This window comes from Silurus aristotelis, assembly GCF_946808225.1.
Source record: "Silurus aristotelis genome assembly, chromosome: 8".
Classification (NCBI taxonomy): Eukaryota; Metazoa; Chordata; class Actinopteri; order Siluriformes; family Siluridae; genus Silurus; species Silurus aristotelis.
In genome coordinates this window covers 31,160,796-31,180,795 of record NC_139581.1, presented here as the reverse complement: position 1 = coordinate 31,180,795, position 20,000 = coordinate 31,160,796, and the positions used below count along the sequence as shown (strand labels likewise).

Below are 20,000 nucleotides of genomic sequence, written 5' to 3'. Positions count from 1 at the left end.
GGAGCTTTGAGTGGATTCTCTCACACTGACCACTGGATGTTCTACATGAACCTCATGGTAAAGAGTCTCTGAGAATGTGAGAATTAGAACTGTTTCTCTCCACAAAGATGCCAAAGCTGTAAGAAGATCAGTATCACACTGAAACTGAGTAACAGCACAGTGATCATGGTCATACAGAGGTTCTCCAACACAGGTTCCACTCACAACAGACTTCACAAGGGTCCGTCAGCGAAGTCAAGTCCTCAAGCTGTGTGTCAGGTGCAGAAACTGCTTAAAAAAACACATGCATGAGTGCTGCAGCACTGCTTTATAGGTTGCAGAAGATCCACTCGTCAGTGCTCAGAGCGTACGCGAGACACTGCAACAAGTCGATCTGCAGGCTGTCGTCCCAGAAGGAACCTCTTCAAAAGCTGCTCACAAGAAACCTTCAAACAGCTTGCTGAAGACGATCTGTCCAAGAGCATGAATTCCTGGAACCGTGTCCTGTGATCTGATGAGACGAAGATAAACTTGTTTGGCTCAGATGATGTCCAGCATGTGTGGTGATGCCCTGGTGAGGAGAACAAAAAAACTGTGTTTTTCCTACAGTCAAGCATGGTGGTGGCAGCATCATGGTCTGGAGCTGCATGAGTGCTGCTGGTACTGTGGAGCTGTGGATCATTGAGGGAAACATGGATTCCAACATGTACTATTACATTCTGAAGCAGAACATGATGCTCTTCCTTCAGAAACTGGGCCGAACAGCAGTTTTCTAACATAATAACGACCACAAACACACCACCAAGATAACAACTGCCTTGCTGAGGAAGGTGAAGGAGTGGTCAAGTACATCTCCAGACCAAACCTTATTGAGCACCTGTGGTGATCCTCAAGCAGAAGGTGGAAAAGCACCATGTATGTAAGATCCAGCAGCTCTGTGATGTCATTATGGAGGAGTGGAAAAGGATCAGCAGCAACCTGTGCAGCTCTGGTGAATTCCAAAAAACCTGTCTTGGTTGCGAAATGTGAGGGGTGCACTTACTTTTGTGAGAGACTGTATGTGTTCTCTGTGTAATAATGACTTCTTTACTCGTACTAATTACTTTCTCCCTCTTCATTTTCTCATGGTGTGTTTGTAGTTTCATTAATTAGACTGATTTCAGCATTAATCCTCTTTAGTGTGTGTGTGTGTGTGTGTGTGTGTGTGTGTGTGTGTGTGTGTGTGTGTGTGTGTGTGTGTGTGTGTGTGTGTGTGTGTGTGTGTGTGTGTGTGTGTGTGTGTGTGTGTGTGTGAGCAGATCACGTTGTCTTGGATGTGTTTATTTCTGAAATCTGGGAGCCGGTTATTGATTGCAAAACCTTGCATACACACACACACACACACACACACTACACACTACACACGAGACGCCACCTGATCGGTTTATCTTCTTAATACCAGCACAACACACACACACACACACACACACACACACACACTGCGTATCATGAAATAATGTCTTTTGTTATCTCCCTTTTATGCCTCCTAGACTAAACCATGCTCATGGTAAGAGTCTGTGTCCTACCTTTGCATGCGTGTGTGAAGTTACATTTCCAAGGATTGCTTTAATTTTAAACAAACACACACACACACACACACACACACACACACACTCGTGCGCATGCTGATCAGGCTGCATGGCATTAAAATGTGTTCTATGGATATATGTCTGGGAATGTTTGGTGTTAAATGAGTAATAGATGAGTGTTTGTGCATGTCTCAGACCACACCCCCCTCTTATACACTCCACCCACCCCTCACATACACTCCACCCCTCTCTCATACACTCCACCCCTCTCTCATACACTCCACCCCTCTCTCATACACTCCACCCCTCTCTCATACACTCCACCCCTCTCTCATACACTCCACCCCTCCACCTCCCTCTCATCCACTTTACCCCCTCCACCCCCTCTCTCATACACTTTACCCCCTCCACCCCCTCTCTCATACACTCCACCCCTCTCTCATACACTCCACCCCTCCACCTCCCTCTCATACACTTTACCCCCTCCACCCCCTCTCTCATACACTTTACCCCCTCCACCCCCTCTCTCATACACTTTACCCCCTCCACCCCCTCTCTCATACACTCCACCCATGCACTCCACCCCCTCTCATACACTTCACCCCCTACGCCCCCCTCTCATACACTCCACCCCTCTCTCATACACTCCGCCCCTACACCACCCTCTCATACACTCCACCCCTCTCTCATACACTCCGCCCCTCCACCCCTCTCTCATACACTCCATCCCCCCTCTCATACACCACACCCCCCTCTCATACACTCCAGCCCTCTCTCATACACTCTGCCCCTACACCCCCCTCTCATACACTCCGCCCTTCTCTCATACACTCCACCCCTCCACCACCCCTCTCATACACTCCATCCCCTCTCATACACTCCATCCCCTCTCATACACTCTCATACACTCTGCCCCTACACCCCCCTCTCATACACTCCGCCCTTCTCTCATACACTCTATCCCCCCTCTTATACACCACACCCCCCTCTCATACACTCCAGCCCTCTCTCATACACTCTGCCCCTACACCCCCCTCTCATACACTCCGCCCTTCTCTCATACACTCCACCCCTACACCACCCTCTCATACACTCCACCCCTCTCTCATACACTCCGCCCCTCCACCCCTCTCTCATACACTCCATCCCCCCTCTCATACACCACACCCCCCTCTCATACACTCCAGCCCTCTCTCATACACTCTGCCCCTACACCCCCCTCTCATACACTCCGCCCTTCTCTCATACACTCCACCCCTCCACCACCCCTCTCATACACTCCATCCCCTCTCATACACTCCATCCCCTCTCATACACTCTCATACACTCTGCCCCTACACCCCCCTCTCATACACTCCGCCCTTCTCTCATACACTCTATCCCCCCTCTTATACACCACACCCCCTCTCATACACTCCAGCCCTCTCTCATACACTCTGCCCCTACACCCCCCTCTCATACACTCCGCCCTTCTCTCATACACTCCATCCCCCCTCTTATACACCACACCCCCCTCTCATACACTCCTGCCCTCTCTCATACACTCTGCCCCTACACCCCCCTCTCATACACTCCGCCCTTCTCTCATACACTCCACCCCTCCACCACCCCTCTCATACACTCCATCCCCTCTCATACACTCCGCCCTTTTCTCATACACTCCGCCCTTTTCTCATACACTCCGCCCTTTTCTCATACACTCCGCCCTTTTCTCATACACTCCGCCCTTTTCTCATACACTCCGCCCTTTTCTCATACACTCCGCCCTTTTCTCATACACTCCGCCCTTTTCTCATACACTCCGCCCTTTTCTCATACACTCCGCCCCTCTCTCATACACTCCGCCCCTCTCTCATACACTCCGCCCCTCTCTCATACACTCCACCCCTCTCTCATACACTCCACCCCCTCCACCCCCTCTCTCATACACTTTACCCCCTCCACCCCCTCTCTCATACACTTCACCCCCCCTTTCATACACTCCACCCATACACTCCACCCCCTCTCATACACTTCACCCCCTTTGCCCCCCTCTCATACACTCCACCCCTCTCTCATACACTCCGCCCCTCCATCCCCCCTCTCATACACTCCATCCCCCCTCTCATACACTCCAGCCCCCCTCTCATACACTCCAGCCCTCTCTCATACACTCTGCCCCTACACCCCCCTCTCATACACTCCGCCCTTCTCTCATACACTCCATCCCCCCTCTCATACACTCCACCTCTTTCATACACTCCACCCCTCCACCACCCCTCTCATACACTCCATCCCCTCTTATACACTCCATCCCCTCTTATACACTCCGCCCTTCTCTCATACACTCCGCCCTTCTCTCATACACTCCATCCCCTCTCATACACTCCATCCCCTCTCATACACTCCATCCCCTCTCATACACTCCACCCTTTTCTCATACACTCCACCCTTTTCTCATACACTCCACCCTTTTCTCATACACTCCGCCCTTCTCTCATACACTCCGCCCTTCTCTCATACACTCCACCCCTCCACCTCCCTCTCATCCACTTTACCCCCTCCACCCCCTCTCTCATCCACTTTACCCCCTCCACCCCCTCTCTCATACACTCCACCCCCCCTCTCTCATACACTCCACCCCCCCCTCTCATACACTTCACCCCCTACGCCCCCCTCTCATACACTCCACCCCTCTCTCATACACTCCACCCCTCCATCCCCCCTCTCATACACTCCATCCCCCCTCTCATACACCACACCCCCCTCTCATACACTCCAGCCCTCTCTCATACACTCTGCCCCTACACCCCCCTCTCATACACTCCGCCCTTCTCTCATACACCCCATCCCCCCTCTCATACACTCCACCTCTCTCATACACTCCACCCCTCCACCACCCCTCTTATTCACTCCATCCCCTCTTATTCACTCCATCCCCTCTCATACACTCCGCCCTTCTCTCATACACTCCGCCCTTCTCTCATACACTCCGCCCTTCTCTCATACACTCCGCCCTTCTCTCATACACTCCGCCCTTCTCTCATACACTCCGCCCTTCTCTCATACACTCCGCCCTTCTCTCATACACTCCGCCCTTCTCTCATACACTCCGCCCTTCTCTCATACACTCCGCCCTTCTCTCATACACTCCGCCCTTCTCTCATACACTCCGCCCTTCTCTCATACACTCCGCCCCTCTCTCATACACTCCGCCCCTCTCTCATACACTCCACCCCTCCACCTCCTTCTTATACACTTTACCCCCCCTCTCATACACTCCACCCCTCTCTCATACACTCCACCCCTCCATCCCCCCTCTCATACACTCCATCCCCCCTCTCATACACCACCCCCCCCTCTCATACACCACCCCCCCCTCTCATACACCACCCCCCCCTCTCATACACTCCAGCCCTCTCTTATACACTCTGCCCCTACACCCCCCTCTCATACACTCCGCCCTTCTCTCATACACTCCACCCCTCTCTCATACACTCCGCCCTTCCATCCCCCCTCTCATACACCACACCCCCCTCTCATACACTCCAGCCCTCTCTCATACACTCTGCCCCTACACCCCCCTCTCATACACTCCGCCCTTCTCTCATACACTCCATCCCCCCTCTCATACACCACACCCCCCTCTCATACACTCCTGCCCTTCTCTCATACACTCCACCCCTCCACCACCCCTCTCATACACTCCATCCCCTCTCATACACTCCATCCCCTCTCATACACTCCATCCCCTCTCATACACTCCATCCCCTCTCATACACTCCATCCCCTCTCATACACTCCATCCCCTCTCATACACTCCATCCCCTCTCATACACTCCATCCCCTCTCCTCATACACTCCGCCCTTTTCTCATACACTCCGCCCTTTTCTCATACACTCCGCCCTTTTCTCATACACTCCGCCCTTTTCTCATACACTCCGCCCTTTTCTCATACACTCCGCCCTTTTCTCATACACTCCGCCCTTCTCTCATACACTCGCCCCTCTCTCATACACTTTACCCCCTCCACCCCCCCTCTCATACACTCCACCCATACACTCCACCCCCTCTCATACACTTCACCCCCTTTGCCCCCCTCTCATACACTCCACCCCTCTCTCATACACTCTGCCCCTACACCCCCCTCTCATACACTCCGCCCTTCTCTCATACACTCCATCCCCCCTCTCATACACTCCACCTCTCTCATACACTCCACCCCTCCACCACCCCTCTTATACACTCCATCCCCTCTCATACACTCCATCCCCTCTCATACACTCCATCCCCTCTCATACACTCCACCCCTCTCTCATACACTCCACCCCTCCACCACCCCTCTTATACACTCCATCCCCTCTCATACACTCCGCCCTTCTCTCATACACTCCGCCCTTCTCTCATACACTCCGCCCTTCTCTCATACACTCCACCCCTCCACCACCCCTCTCATACACTCCATCCCCTCTCATACACTCCATCCCCTCTCATACACTCCATCCCCTCTCATACACTCCATCCCCTCTCATACACTCCATCCCCTCTCATACACTCCATCCCCTCTCATACACTCCACCCTTTTCTCATACACTCCGCCCCTCTCTCATACACTCCACCCCTCCACCTCCCTCTCATCCACTTTACCCCCTCCACCCCCTCTCTCATACACTTTACCCCCTCCACCCCCTCTCTCATACACTTTACCCACCCCTCTCATACACTCTGCCCCTACACCCCCCTCTCATACACTCCGCCCTTCTCTCATACACTCCGCCCTTCTCTCATACACTCCGCCCTTCTCTCATACACTCCGCCCTTCTCTCATACACTCCGCCCTTCTCTCATACACTCCGCCCTTCTCTCATACACTCCGCCCCTCCATCCCCCCTCTCATACACTCCATCCCCCCTCTCATACACTCCATCCCCCCTCTCATACACTCCATCCCCCCTCTCATACACCACACCCCCCTCTCATACACTCCACCCCCCTCTCATACACTCTGCCCCTACACCCCCCTCTCATACACTCCGCCCTTCTCTCATACACTCCGCCCTTCTCTCATACACTCCGCCCTTCTCTCATACACTCCGCCCCTCCATCCCCCCTCTCATACACTCCATCCCCCCTCTCATACACCACACCCCCCTCTCATACACTCCTGCCCTCTCTCATACACTCTGCCCCTACACCCCCCTCTCATACACTCCGCCCTTCTCTCATACACTCCACCCCTCTCTTATACACCACACCCCCCTCTCATACACTCCAGCCCTCTCTCATACACTTCACCCCCTACGCCCCCCTCTCATACACTCCACCCCTCCATCCCCCCTCTCATACACTCCATCCCCCCTCTCATACACCACACCCCCCTCTCATACACTCCAGCCCTCTCTCATACACTCTGCCCCTACACCCCCCTCTCATACACTCCGCCCTTCTCTCATACACTCCACCCCTCTCTTATACACCACACCCCCCTCTCATACACTCCAGCCCTCTCTCATACACTCTGCCCCTACACCCCCCTCTCATACACTCCGCCCTTCTCTCATACACTCCATCCCCCCTCTCATTCACCACACCCCCCTCTCATACACTCTGCCCCTCCGCCCTTCTCTCATACACTCCACCCCTCTCTCATACACTCCGCCCCTCCATCCCCCCTCTCATACACTCCATCCCCCCTCTTATACACCACACCCCCCTCTCATACACTCCAGCCCTCTCTCATACACTCTGCCTCTACACCCCCCTCTCATACACTCCGCCCTTCTCTCATACACTCCGCCCCTCCATCCCCCCTCTCATACACCACACCCCCCTCTCATACACTCCAGCCCTCTCTCATACACTCTGCCCCTACACCCCCCTCTCATACACTCCGCCCTTCTCTCATACACTCCGCCCTTCTCTCATACACTCCGCCCTTCTCTCATACACTCCGCCCTTCTCTCATACACTCCGCCCCTCCATCCCCCCTCTCATACACTCCATCCCCCCTCTCATACACTCCATCCCCCCTCTCATACACTCCATCCCCCCTCTCATACACCACACCCCCCTCTCATACACTCCACCCCCCTCTCATACACTCTGCCCCTACACCCCCCTCTCATACACTCTGCCCCTACACCCCCCTCTCATACACTCCGCCCTTCTCTCATACACTCCGCCCTTCTCTCATACACTCCGCCCTTCTCTCATACACTCCGCCCCTCCATCCCCCCTCTCATACACTCCATCCCCCCTCTCATACACCACACCCCCCTCTCATACACTCCTGCCCTCTCTCATACACTCTGCCCCTACACCCCCCTCTCATACACTCCACCTCTCTCATACACTCCACCCCTCCACCACCCCTCTCATACACTCCATCCCCTCTCATACACTCCGCCCTTCTCTCATACACTCCGCCCTTCTCTCATACACTCCGCCCTTCTCTCATACACTCCGCCCTTCTCTCATACACTCCACCCCTCTCTCATACACTCCACCCCTCCACCACCCCTCTCATACACTCCGCCCTTTTCTCATACACTCCGCCCTTTTCTCATACACTCCGCCCTTTTCTCATACACTCCGCCCTTTTCTCATACACTCCGCCCTTTTCTCATACACTCCGCCCTTCTCTCATACACTCCACCCCTCTCTCATACACTCCACCCCTCCACCACCCCTCTCATACACTCCATCCCCTCTCATACACTCCATCCCCTCTCATACACTCCATCCCCTCTCATACACTCCATCCCCTCTCATACACTTCGCCCTTTTCTCATACACTCCACCCCTCTCATACACTCCGCCCTTTTCTCATACACTCCACCCTTTTCTCATACACTCCGCCCTTTTCTCATACACTCCGCCCTTCTCTCATACACTCCGCCCTTCTCTCATACACTCCATCCCCTCTCATACACTCCGCCCTTTTCTCATACACTCCGCCCTTTTCTCATACACTCCACCCCCCTCTCATACATTTCACCCTCCATAACCCCCAGTGTAAATAGTAACTCAAGCACTCGCTGCTGAAGGTATGATTGGTTGTAATGTGTTTCTCTTCTATAAATCTTGTGTTCTCTGTGTGTGTGTGTGTGTGTGTGTGTGTGTAGGGTTCGTGGTGGGTCAGTGTGGACTGTACCAGGCCGTGGCTATGTTCTTGGTTGCCTATTTTATCATCAGCATGACCGTACTCTCCATCTGTGCCATTTCCACCAACGGAGCTCTGGATGCTGGGGGAGCTTACTGTATTATTATTATTATTATTATTATTATTATTATTGTAACAATGCTGCATGACTGTTTTTAATTCTGCGTTCTGATTGGTAAGATGGTGGTGATTAGTTCTCTAGAACAGCGGCTCTGACTGTAGTGCAGATTTAAATAATGCACTTGTTCTGATTAATTATTATTTCCATAGCAACGCCTCAGTACACTCCACTGATTTAGATTTGATAAAAAGTTGATGATTTTGTGTTAGATGTAACATGTATAGGAGGAGTCTTCTACTTCTTTTTTTCTGTTTCTCAGTAAGATATCATATCAACATGCTGTCAGGTTTTTCCTCTTATTAACTGCGAGAGAGAGAGAATAAAGAGAGGCAGGTGAGGGAACGAGTGTTTATAGCTGCTAATAATGTAGGTGACAACAGGAAAGTTCATGAAATATAACTATAAATTCACAAAAAGTATAAATAAGAAAGTTGAGTAGTGGAATAAACACTTTGGGAAGTGAGGTTTGGTGAATAAGTGTTGTGTTGTCTGTAACTTGTGTGTGTGTGTGTGTGTGTGTGTGTGTGTGTGTGTGTAGATATGATCAGTCGAGCTTTAGGGCCGGAGTTTGGAGGCAGTATCGGGATCATGTTTTTTTTTGCCAACGTGTGCGGCAGCGCCCTCTACGTACTCGGGCTGGTGGAGGCCATTCTCGCAACCTTTGGACGTCCTGGAGGTACACGAGCTGTGTGTGTGTGGGTGTGTGTGTATCAGGTGTGTCTGTTTTTAAGTTTGTCATGATAAAGAACGGATCAGGTCACAAGACAGAACATCATGAAAGTCATTTACATTTATGGCGTTTGCAGACGCCCTTATCCAGAGTGACTTACAACTGAGCAGGGGAGGGTTAAGGGCCTTGCTCAAGGGCCCAGCAGTGGCAGCTTGGTGGTGGTGGGATTTGAAACTGTGACCTTCTCATCCAAATCCAGTGCCTTAACCACTGAGCTACCACCTCCAAAGAATCAGAGCAACCAATCAGAATACAGAACACACCTAATGTATATTGACTTATGTATATTGTGTTTTTACCCCTCCCCCTTTCCTCCTCAGAGGGATTAGGCCACGCCCCCGAGTACGCAGTGATGCCGGTTGGGTATTGGTGGTCTCTGCTGTATGCCAGCATCATCCTGCTGCTGTGTGTGTTGGTGTGTTTGATCGGTGCTCGTATCTATGCCAAGGCCACTTTCCTCATCTTCATGGTGGTGATGGTGGTGCTCTTCACCATCTTCATCAGCTTCTTTGCAGTCAGACCTCGCAACATCCCACTTCCAAACATTATGGGAAACTCGAGCGTCTCCCCCACCAGTGCCAACTTTACCAGCTTCAAACTAGACACGCTGCTCGGAAACCTCAAAGGTGTGTGTGTGTGTGTGTGTGTGTGTGTGTGTGTGTGTGTGTGTGTGTGTACGCAGCATGTAGAACCTGTAGTGAGATGTAGAACCTCTCCCTCAGTTGTCAGAATCATAGCTGTTCCTTGTAAAAGAAAGATATAGAGTGGTCCTCTGGAACTTCTGAAAGTCTGTGAATTTTGGAAGCAGCCCCTCTGGTACCTTAGTGACTTCATCTAAATGTTATGTCACTTTAATACAAAATTTTTTTTTTTTTTTAAATGTATGAAAATAAAATGTTAGTGAAAATACGGTCCTGCTGCAGATTCACACAGATTTAAAAATAATCCAAAACGTTCCAAATGAGAACCGGTGCATTTTCTGAGCCGTGAATTATCAGGGGTATTATGTAAAAAGAGAATTTATATTTGTGTTTATTAACATATTTAGGTGTGTGTGTGTGTGTGTAGCGGATTACACAGTGGACTACACCACAGAAATGACGATGACGTTTGCCACTGTGTTTGCCGTAATGTTTAATGGCTGTACTGGAATTATGGCTGGATCCAACATGTCAGGTGTGTGTGTGTGTGTGTGTGTGTGTGTGTGTGTGGGTGGGTGGTTAGGTGGGTGTGTGTGTGTGTTTGTTGTTGGGTGGGTGCGTGGGGGTTGTGTGTGTTTGTTGGAGAGGAGGTGGGTGGGTATGAATTTGGCTTATTTAAAAAAAAAATAAGTGTTTGATCAATTTATTTGTATAAAATCACCTGTGTGTGTGTGTGTGTGTGTGTGTGTGTGTGTGTGTGTGTGCGCACGTGTTAGGTGACCTGAGGAACCCAAGTTACTCCATTCCTCGTGGAACGATTACTGCAGTCATCTTCACCTTTATCACTTACAACCTGCTCAGTCTACTGGTGGCCTGCACCTGTGACAGGTACACACACACTCTCCACACACACTACACACATACATACAAAAAAAATCATCTCGTAGTATTTCTGTGTGTGTGTGTGTGTGAGTGTGTTTGAGAAGAAAATGGGTACCGGAGAGCAGAACTGAAGCATCAGAGCAGATTTTTATTTAAACCCCTGAAGTAGTGAAACCTTATTCTCTGCAGCTCTGAGGTCTGACTTCACCCTGCTGATCTCAGAGCTGTTTAAGGAGATTCCTCTCTCTCTCTCTCTCTCTCTCTCGCTCTCTCTCTCTCTCTCTCTCTCTCTCTCTCTCTCAGCTTTAACTACACAGTCCAGCTTTCTGTTCACCTCCAAACCCTCTGTTGTTCCCTCACTGTTCTCCAAACATTCCATTAAAGTCTAATCATCTAAAGCAGATTCAGCATCAGCAGTCAGAGAGAACACGACCTCTTTCCACATCTTCAAAACAGATGGGTTTATTCTTCTTCACAGTTTTTAGAGAGAAGCTGAAACAGGAACGTGTGTTTAGAGCTGCTATAACCTTAATGATAACAGGAACTAAACTCATTTCACCCACGTTTTACAGTTTCATATGTAACTCTAACTGGATTAAAGTTATAAGGTTTAAAAGTTAAGACAGTATGAGTGCTGGAAGGAGTTCAGGTGTGAATAGTGGATTGTGATTGGCTGGAAGGAGTTCAGGTGTGAATAGTGGATTGTGATTGGCTGGAAGGAGTTCAGGTGTGAAGAGTGGATTGTGATTGGCTGGAAGGAGTTCAGGTGTGAAGAGTGGATTGTGATTGGCTGGAAGGAGTTCAGGTGTGAAGAGTGGATTGTGATTGGCTGGAAGGAGTTCAGGTGTGAAGAGTGAATTGTGATTGGCTGGAAGGAGTTCAGGTGTGAAGAGTGAATTGTGATTGGCTGGAAGAAGTTCAGGTGTGAAGAGTGAATTGTGATTGGCTGGAAGTTCTGGTGTTGTTGGTAGTTTGTGTTGGCAGTTGAATCTAAATAAATGCGCTGCTTGTGAACACCTGTAACCATAGTAACATCCAGTTCCAGCGATTGTGCACATTTCCTAATGACCTCACTGATCTCCATGCAGTTTTACATGTGGTGGAACTTCTATGGTGAATTTCGGGGATTCTGACAAACGGCTGGAGGCAGAAGATGAATTTGGTGAAATGTAATAGAAAATGTTGAAATCAGAAACAAGAAAACAGCACTAGGAGTTCACTCCAACATCTTCATTGTGTGTGTGTGTGTGTGTGTGTGTGTGTGTGTGTGTGTGTGTGTGTGTGTGTGTGTGTGTGTGTGTGTGTGTGTGTGTGTGAGATTCCGAGCAGCAGAACTGTAGATGTAATGAGTCATATATAAAATGTGTAATAAAAATGAAGCACACTTTTGATCTGTTCAGTCAGTTTCACTCTGCACACATCAATAACAGCTTTTTAACTCTGGTGCTGGAAGAGACCGTGGTTTAAGGTGAAAATCTACAGCTACGTGTGAGGACTAACACCATTATAATAGTCTACACCTCACTTCAGAATCTTCACCTCCACATCGTCCTGTAACGCTCACGTAGACCTCCAATGTCTCCCTGTACGCTGAAAAACAGATTTCTGTACAGACTGTAAATATAGCACAGGAATTGTACTGTGTATGCACTGATCATGTGGTGTGTGTGTGTGTGTGAGAGAGAGAGAGACACAGATGAAATTGTGAACACCAGACCATACAGAAGTTCCTCTTTCAGAACACAGATGTAGACTTGTTTGGTTTCTCTGTTATCATGAACAGTGTTGTGAACACTTGAATGTATTTAGAGAAGCGTGAACTCGTTTATCTCTACAGTAAAGTCACACCATTATATCATTCTCATACCATTTCTTCTCTAATCAAGACCAGAGTCTAAGAACATAACGTTCCTGCTGCTCAGTCGAGGTCAGTAACATGTTAATATGCTTTTTATTAGTACTATGCTCCACCCTCAGGGGCATGTCCTGCTCCACAGTAGCACCTCATTAGCATAAGCCTGGTTCTTCAGTGTTGAACCTTAATTCCACCTCTTTAAACCCATTGGTCAGAGAGGTTTATTTGTAAAATGATGCACTTCTATGATCGCAAGTGTACCTGCAACTCGACTAGTGATGTGCGAGAAGTGAGGGGTGAAGGGCGAGTCGTTATTTGTGATGGGTGATGGACGGGGGGGGGGTGTGATGGGTTAAGGGCAAGTTGTTAGGGGTGGGGTGAGGGGAGATGTGGGGTGAGGGGTGATGGGGTAATGTGCGAGGGGTGATGGGCAAGGGGTCAAGTCAAGTCAAGTTTATTTGTATAGCGCTTTTCACAACAGACATTGTCTCAAAGCAGCTTTACAGAAAACAACAGTGAAGGTGAAGGTGTGCGTTTGTCCCTGATGAGCAGCCGTGGCGACAGTGGCTAGGAAAAACTCCCTTAGATGATATGAGGAAGAAACCTTGAGAGGAACCAGACTCAAAGGGGAACACATCCTCATATTGGTGACATCAAGAGTTTGGTCATAAATCTTTCAACAATACAGAACAATTTGTGATCATCATAGATCCAGCATCAGCTTCTCCATGCCAGGGCCTTTAAACACTCGGCATCTACTTCTCCATGATCATCCATAGGTCCATAATCTTCACGAGGTGGGACGTGACTGGAGCTGGCCAAACCTCAGGAAGCCTCGGGATGGGGAGAGAAAGAGAAGCAGTGGAGAGGAATTAGCGTAGCTGCTGTTCATGATATTAACAGCACAAGTTAATAATGTGCATGTGATCAGATGTTCTGGAGCACAAGGTTGTGATGTGATGTGTGAGATGTGTGTTATGTGTAGGCTTTGCTAAAAAGATATGTTTTTAATCTACACTTAAACTGGGAAAGTGTATCTAAACCCCCGAACACTGTCAGGAAGACTATTCCAGAGTTTAGGAGCTAAATGTGAAAATGCTCTACCGCCTTTAGTGGACTTTGCTATTCTAGGAACTAGGAGAAGCCCAGAGTTTTGAGATCTCAGGGAGCGTGACGGATTGTAGCGTGTTAAGAGACTGGATAGATACATGGGAGCCAAACCATTTAGTGCTTTATAAGTGAGTAGCAGTAGTTTGTAGTCTATTCGAAACTTAATAGGAAGCCAATGTAGGGACGATAAGATTGGGGTTATATGATCATATTTTCTTGACCTAGTAAGAACTCTTGCTGCTGCATTCTGAACTAACTGAAGCTTGTTTATTAATGATGCAGGACATCCACCTAGTAATGCATTACAGTAGTCTATTCTAGAGGTCATAAACGCATGGACGAGCTTCTCTGCATCAGATATAGATAACATATTTCTTAGCTTAGAAATATTTCTAAGGTGAAAGAAGGCTGTTTTTGTAACTTGATTGATGTGATTTTTAAAAGATAAGTTGCTGTCTAAAATAACTCCCAGGTCTTTTACCGTTGAACTAGTAGTTACAGAACAACCGTCTAAATGCAGGCTGAGATGCTGGAGCTTCTGTGTACTATTTTTTGGGCCGATGAGCAAAATCTCCGTTTTATCAGAATTTAATAGCAGAAAGTTATGGGTCATCCAATCTTTTATTTCTTCAACACACTCAGTTATGCGAGCTAATTGAGCTGTATCGCCTGGTTTGGATGAAATATATAGCTGGGTATCATCAGCATAACAATGGAAGCTAATTCCATGCCTTCTAATAATATTTCCTAATGGAAGCATGTATATTGTGAAAAGCAGGGGTCCTAGAACTGACCCTTGTGGCATGCCATAATTTACTAGCATTATCCTGGATAGCTCTCCATTTAAATCTACGAAATGGTAACGATTGGACAGGTAGGATTTAAACCAGCTTAATGCCTGTCCCTGAATACCGATGTAATTCTGTAAGCGATCGAGGAGAAGATCATGATCTATAGTGTCGAACGCAGCACTAAGATCTAGTAAAACTAATAGGGAGATGTAGCCTTGGTCTGAAGCTAAAAACAGGTCGTTAGTGATTTTAACTAGAGCAGTTTCTGTGCTATGATGGGGCCTAAAACCTGACTGAAACTCTTCAAAGATATTGTTCTCCTGCAAGTGGTTACATAGCTGGGCAGCGACAATCTTTTCTAAAATCTTAGACATAAATGGGAGATTTGAAATTGGTCTGTAATTCGATAGCGTGCTTGGATCCAGATTAGGTTTTTTAATGAGGGGCTTAATAACTGCTAACTTGAGGGATTTAGGGACATGACCTAACGATAGTGAGGAGTTAATAATATTTAAAAGAGGCTCACCAGCTGTATATAACACTTCCTTCAGTAGTTTAGTGGGAATTGGATCTAACTGACATGTTGTTGATTTAGCTTTCATAATAGCATCATACAGCTCTTCCTGTCCTATACATGTAAAACAGTGTAGTTGTGGGGTTGTAAGTACGATTGTGTCGGGAGATGCTGTCAGAGGTTGAACTGCCACAATTGTTTTTCGAATGTTATCTATTTTTTCAGTGAAGAAATTCATAAAGTCGTCACTACTAAACTGTGATGGAACACATTTTTCAGATCCCTGATTTGTTGTTAATTTAGCGACTGTACTGAAAAGGAACCTGGGATTGTTTTTGTTATTTTCTATGAGTTTGCTCAGGTGTTTAGCTCTAGCAGCTTTTAGCGCCTGTCTGTAGCTAAGCATACTGTCTTTATACGCAATTCTAAATACCTCCAATTTAGTTTTCCTCCATTTTCTCTCCAGATTACGTGCTGTTCTCTTTAGGGCATGCGTATGACTATTATACCAAGGTGCAGTTTCTTGTTCTCTAACCTTTTTTAACCGGATGGGGGCAACAGTGTCTAAAGTGCTAGTGAGGATAAGGTCTATGTTGTTCGCCATCTCATCAAGATGATCAGCAGTTATGGGTTTAATATGAAACTGAGATAAATCAGGCAGGTTATTTATGAATCTGTCCTTAGTGGTTGGAATAATAGTCCTACCAAGTCGATACCGTGGTGAAACACGGTTAATCTGCTCTACCGGTAGTGTGTACAGTAGGAGATAATGGTCTGTGATGTCATCACTCTGGGGTAAAATATCTATATCAGTGACGTCTGCTCCGTAGGATATTATTAAGTCTAGTGTGTGGTTAAAACGGTGGGTTGGTCTGGTGACGTTTTGTTTAACTCCAAAAGAGTTTAGTAAATCGACAAATGATAATCCTAGGGCATCGTTTACAACATCTACATAAATATTAAAATCTCCTACAAGCAGCACTTTATCAAAGCTGATCAAGAGGTCTGAGAGAAAACAAGCAAAATCATGAAGAAAATCAGCGTAGGGTCCTGGGGGTCTGTACACGGTGACCAGAGCGAGTTTTCTATGCATGTCTGAAAGTGCAATTTTAAGAACGAGCACTTCAAATGATTTAAAGCTGAATCCTAATCTCTGACTAACATTAAGAGAAGCACTATAAATGGTTCCTACACCCCCCCCCCCCACGACCAGTCTGACGGGGCTCATGCTTATAAACATATCCTGACGGTGTCGACTCGTTTAGACCCATATAATCACCTGGTTTAATCCAGGTCTCAGTGAGACAGAGTGCATCGAGATTATTCTCTATGATCATCTCATTTACAATCAGTGCTTTGGGTGCAAGTGATCTAATGTTTAAAAGACCGAACTTTAGAACTTTGTTGTGTTTGTTTATCTGGCATTTTTCAGTTTTAACTGCAATAAGATTATTTCTGGATCTTGTGTATGTAATTCTTGGTTTTACTACACGAGGAATAGATACGGTTTCTACAAACTGAGCTGTGTGTGAACTTGTAACTATTTGGTCTGTAGTATGCGTGTTCTTATAGTTGAAGATTTCTTGATGTCTTACCAGTCAGATGGTGTGTAGTATCCTAGAGATGTTATCTGATAGCACTGCTGCTCCAACTCTGCTGGGGTGCAGGCCATCAGGGCGGAAGAACCTAGGACGCTCCCAGAAACAGTTCCAGTTATTAACAAAGAGAAGTTTATGTTCTCGACACCATGACTGTAACCATTCATTTAGAGCTAAAAGTCTACTAAACTTCTCAGCCCCTCGCTGGTAAGTGGGAAGAGGTCCTGACACAATGATCCTCGTTGTGGGTGATGTGCTGCGTACCGTCTCCACCAGGATCCTGAAGTCCCTCTTTAAGATCTCCGTTTGCCGCAGCCTGGTGTCGTTTGCTCTGGCATGGAGAACAACCGCTCCGAAGTTCTCGTTCAGGATCGCGGGTACCTGCGCAGCGACATCCAGAACACGAGCACCAGGAAAACAGCGAGTGTGCACCTTACCTTTAGCTCGGGTAGCGCGGACATGCCGGACGATGGAATCTCCGAGAATAACAGTGTCGCGTTCCGTCTCGCGGAGGGGGACGAAGCGGTTCTCGGTCGAGATCTCGAAGGCCGGTGGTGGAGGTGGAGACGTCCTCGATCGGGGCTTGGCTTGTCTCTTCCGCCGCGGCCGCATCCAGGGTCCATGTTGCACCGGTGCCGGAGTTGTAGGTGCGCTGGGCCTGGGCATAGAAGCACGCGGAGTTGATGTGCTGGGAGCGTTAGGTTCAACCCGGGAGTTCACCTGGGATGAGTGCGCGTCCGCCCGGGATGTTTCCAGCGCCGCTTTCCGCTCTCGCAGCCGGGCATGCTTTACATGCAGCTCGCGAATCTGTTTCTCCAATGCCTCCATCTCCAACGCCACCGTTTGCAACTCGAACGAGTCCTCACCTGTGCTCGAATGCAGACAAACAACCGGCATAGTGCTTATCGTCACGAACAGATTTATTATACAGAGATGTGAGTGAGAGAAAATAAATATAAACAACACTAGTTATAGTCGAGTTAACTAACTACAGGCACAAGTCAGGAAGACAAAAACAATTAAGGATTATTAAAAGAGGAAAAACGGATGGATAGATAGCAAAGTTTGTTTGAAAGACGCCGAGAGAGATACAAACACGTAACTCGCGGCAAACAAGTCAAACACAGGAAGCTACGTCACAGTTTAGCAGTTAGATAATATGTGATAAATTATCTGATGGGTGATGGGCGAGGGGTGATGGGTGATGTCTGAGGGGTGATAGGCGAGCGGTGAGGGGTGATGGGCAAGGGGTGATGTGTGATGGTTGATGGGCGAGCGGTGAGGGGGGATGGGCGAGCGGTGAGGGGTGATGGCAAGGGGTGATGTGTGATGGTTGATGGGCGAGCGGTGAGGGGGGATGGGCGAGCGGTGAGGGGTGATGGTGATGGCAAGGGGTGATGGTGATGGCAAGGGGTGATGGGTGATGGGCGAGGGGTGATGGGTGATGGGCGAGGGGTGATGGGTGATGGGCGAGGGGTGATGGGCGAGGGGTGATGTCTGAGGGGTGATGGGCAAGGGGTGATGTGTTATGGTTGATGGGCGAGCGGTGAGGGGTGATGGGCAAGCGGTGAGGGGTGATGGGCGAGGGGTGAGGGGAGAGGGTGATGGGTGAGGGGTTATGGGTGAGGGGTGATGGGCGAGTGAGGGGCGAGGGGTGATGTGTGCGGGGTGATGGGCGAGGGGCGGTGAGGGGTGATGTGCGGGGTGATTGATTATTCAGTATTAATAAAACGGGCTAGAAGAAGGTAAAGGAACGGAATGAGGGAATCTCATCAAATTAGTCTGAATCAGTTAGTCCCGATAAATTATTAGATATTTAAAACTTCAGGCTTTTATTAAAGCCATCAGTCAACGTCTCATCAGCGACAGCTCTGAAAGTCATCCTCCAGTCCCTGTAGTGATGAGAGCGCTGTAAAGGAGGACAGTGATTAAGTCCTAATGATCCGTTCCTGTATGTATGAGGAGGAACGATAAAGAGTTTTTCAATTTTGACTGTTTCATTAAGAAAAAGAAGGAGTTAGCAGTAGTACCTGAACCTACCAGAAGATGGTGCTGAGTTCTCATAGACGTTAACGCACAGTGTTTTGACCTTGGCTCTCCTACAAAAGGCAGGTCTGAGGAAACCGAGAACATCTGAAAGACGGCGGACGGATGGATGGATATTTTCTTTCTAACATCCACCCACTTGTTTCTGTTTGTTTCTTAGTCAGTTGTAGTCATGAGAAGGTCAGAAGAATGAGTGTGATGTGAAGAGCACACTGATGTAGATGTTTAAGAGTGTTTCATCATGTAAATCATTTATAGTTTATAAACACCACATGCAGTCTTTAGGCCACTCCCCCTGAATAACTATATCAGCTATGACATGTTTTTCTCTGGTTTGGTTCTGAGATTGTGAAGATAAAGTGTGTAAACTACAAAAGCTCAATTAGAACTTAAACAATGTTCTAGTTGGTCCACAGTAGAGATAGAATGGGGGGGGGGGATTAATTCACATCCACTGTTCTTTTATCCAGCTATCTCCACCACACAGCTCTCCAGTGTGTGTCTCTCTCTCTCTCTCTCTCTCTCTCTCTCTCTCTCTCTCTCTCTCTCTCTCTCTCTCTCTCTCTCTCTCGTTCCCCCCCCCTCCACTTTGTCCAAACGCTTTCAACCAACACGTCTCTCTGCTGCCTGCTTTCTGTCTCCTTGTTCCTTCAATCCTTTTGTCCCTGTCTTCATGTCCTGCTATCACAAGGCTGCAGAAATATGGCTTTGGCTCCTCTCTCTCAAACCCCCCTCCCTCTCCCTCTCTCCCTGTGTGTCTCTCTCGCTCTCTCTCTCTCTCTTTATTTATCTCCTGAAGCGTGGAGAACAGAGGGACAGGGGGAAAAAAACAAGGTGTCTGAAAGAAGGAGGTTATGAAAGATCAAGAGATTGTGAAATAAAGTATGAGTGTGTGAGAGTCAGAGAGAGAGTGCGTGTGTGAGAGTAAGTGTGTGTGTGTGTGTGTGTAATTGTGAGAGTAAGTGTGTGTGTGTGTGTGTGTGTATTTGTGAGAGTGTGTGTGTGTATTTGTGAGAGTGTGTG

At 48.3% G+C, this 20,000-nt stretch overlaps 1 protein-coding gene across 1 annotated transcript in view; it reads left to right on the top strand.

Annotated features, from left to right (window-relative positions):
- Positions 1–20,000, top strand: part of LOC310730232 (solute carrier family 12 member 9) — a 52,134-nt gene that overhangs the window by 1,866 nt on the left and 30,268 nt on the right. Inside the window, exons 2-6 of the mRNA XM_083549104.1 lie at positions 8,652–8,786; positions 9,349–9,486; positions 9,861–10,166; positions 10,609–10,716; positions 10,958–11,069. Of these exons, the coding sequence (XP_083405230.1) occupies positions 8,652–8,786; positions 9,349–9,486; positions 9,861–10,166; positions 10,609–10,716; positions 10,958–11,069 (799 nt within the window). The remainder of the gene's footprint in view (positions 1–8,651; positions 8,787–9,348; positions 9,487–9,860; positions 10,167–10,608; positions 10,717–10,957; positions 11,070–20,000) is intronic.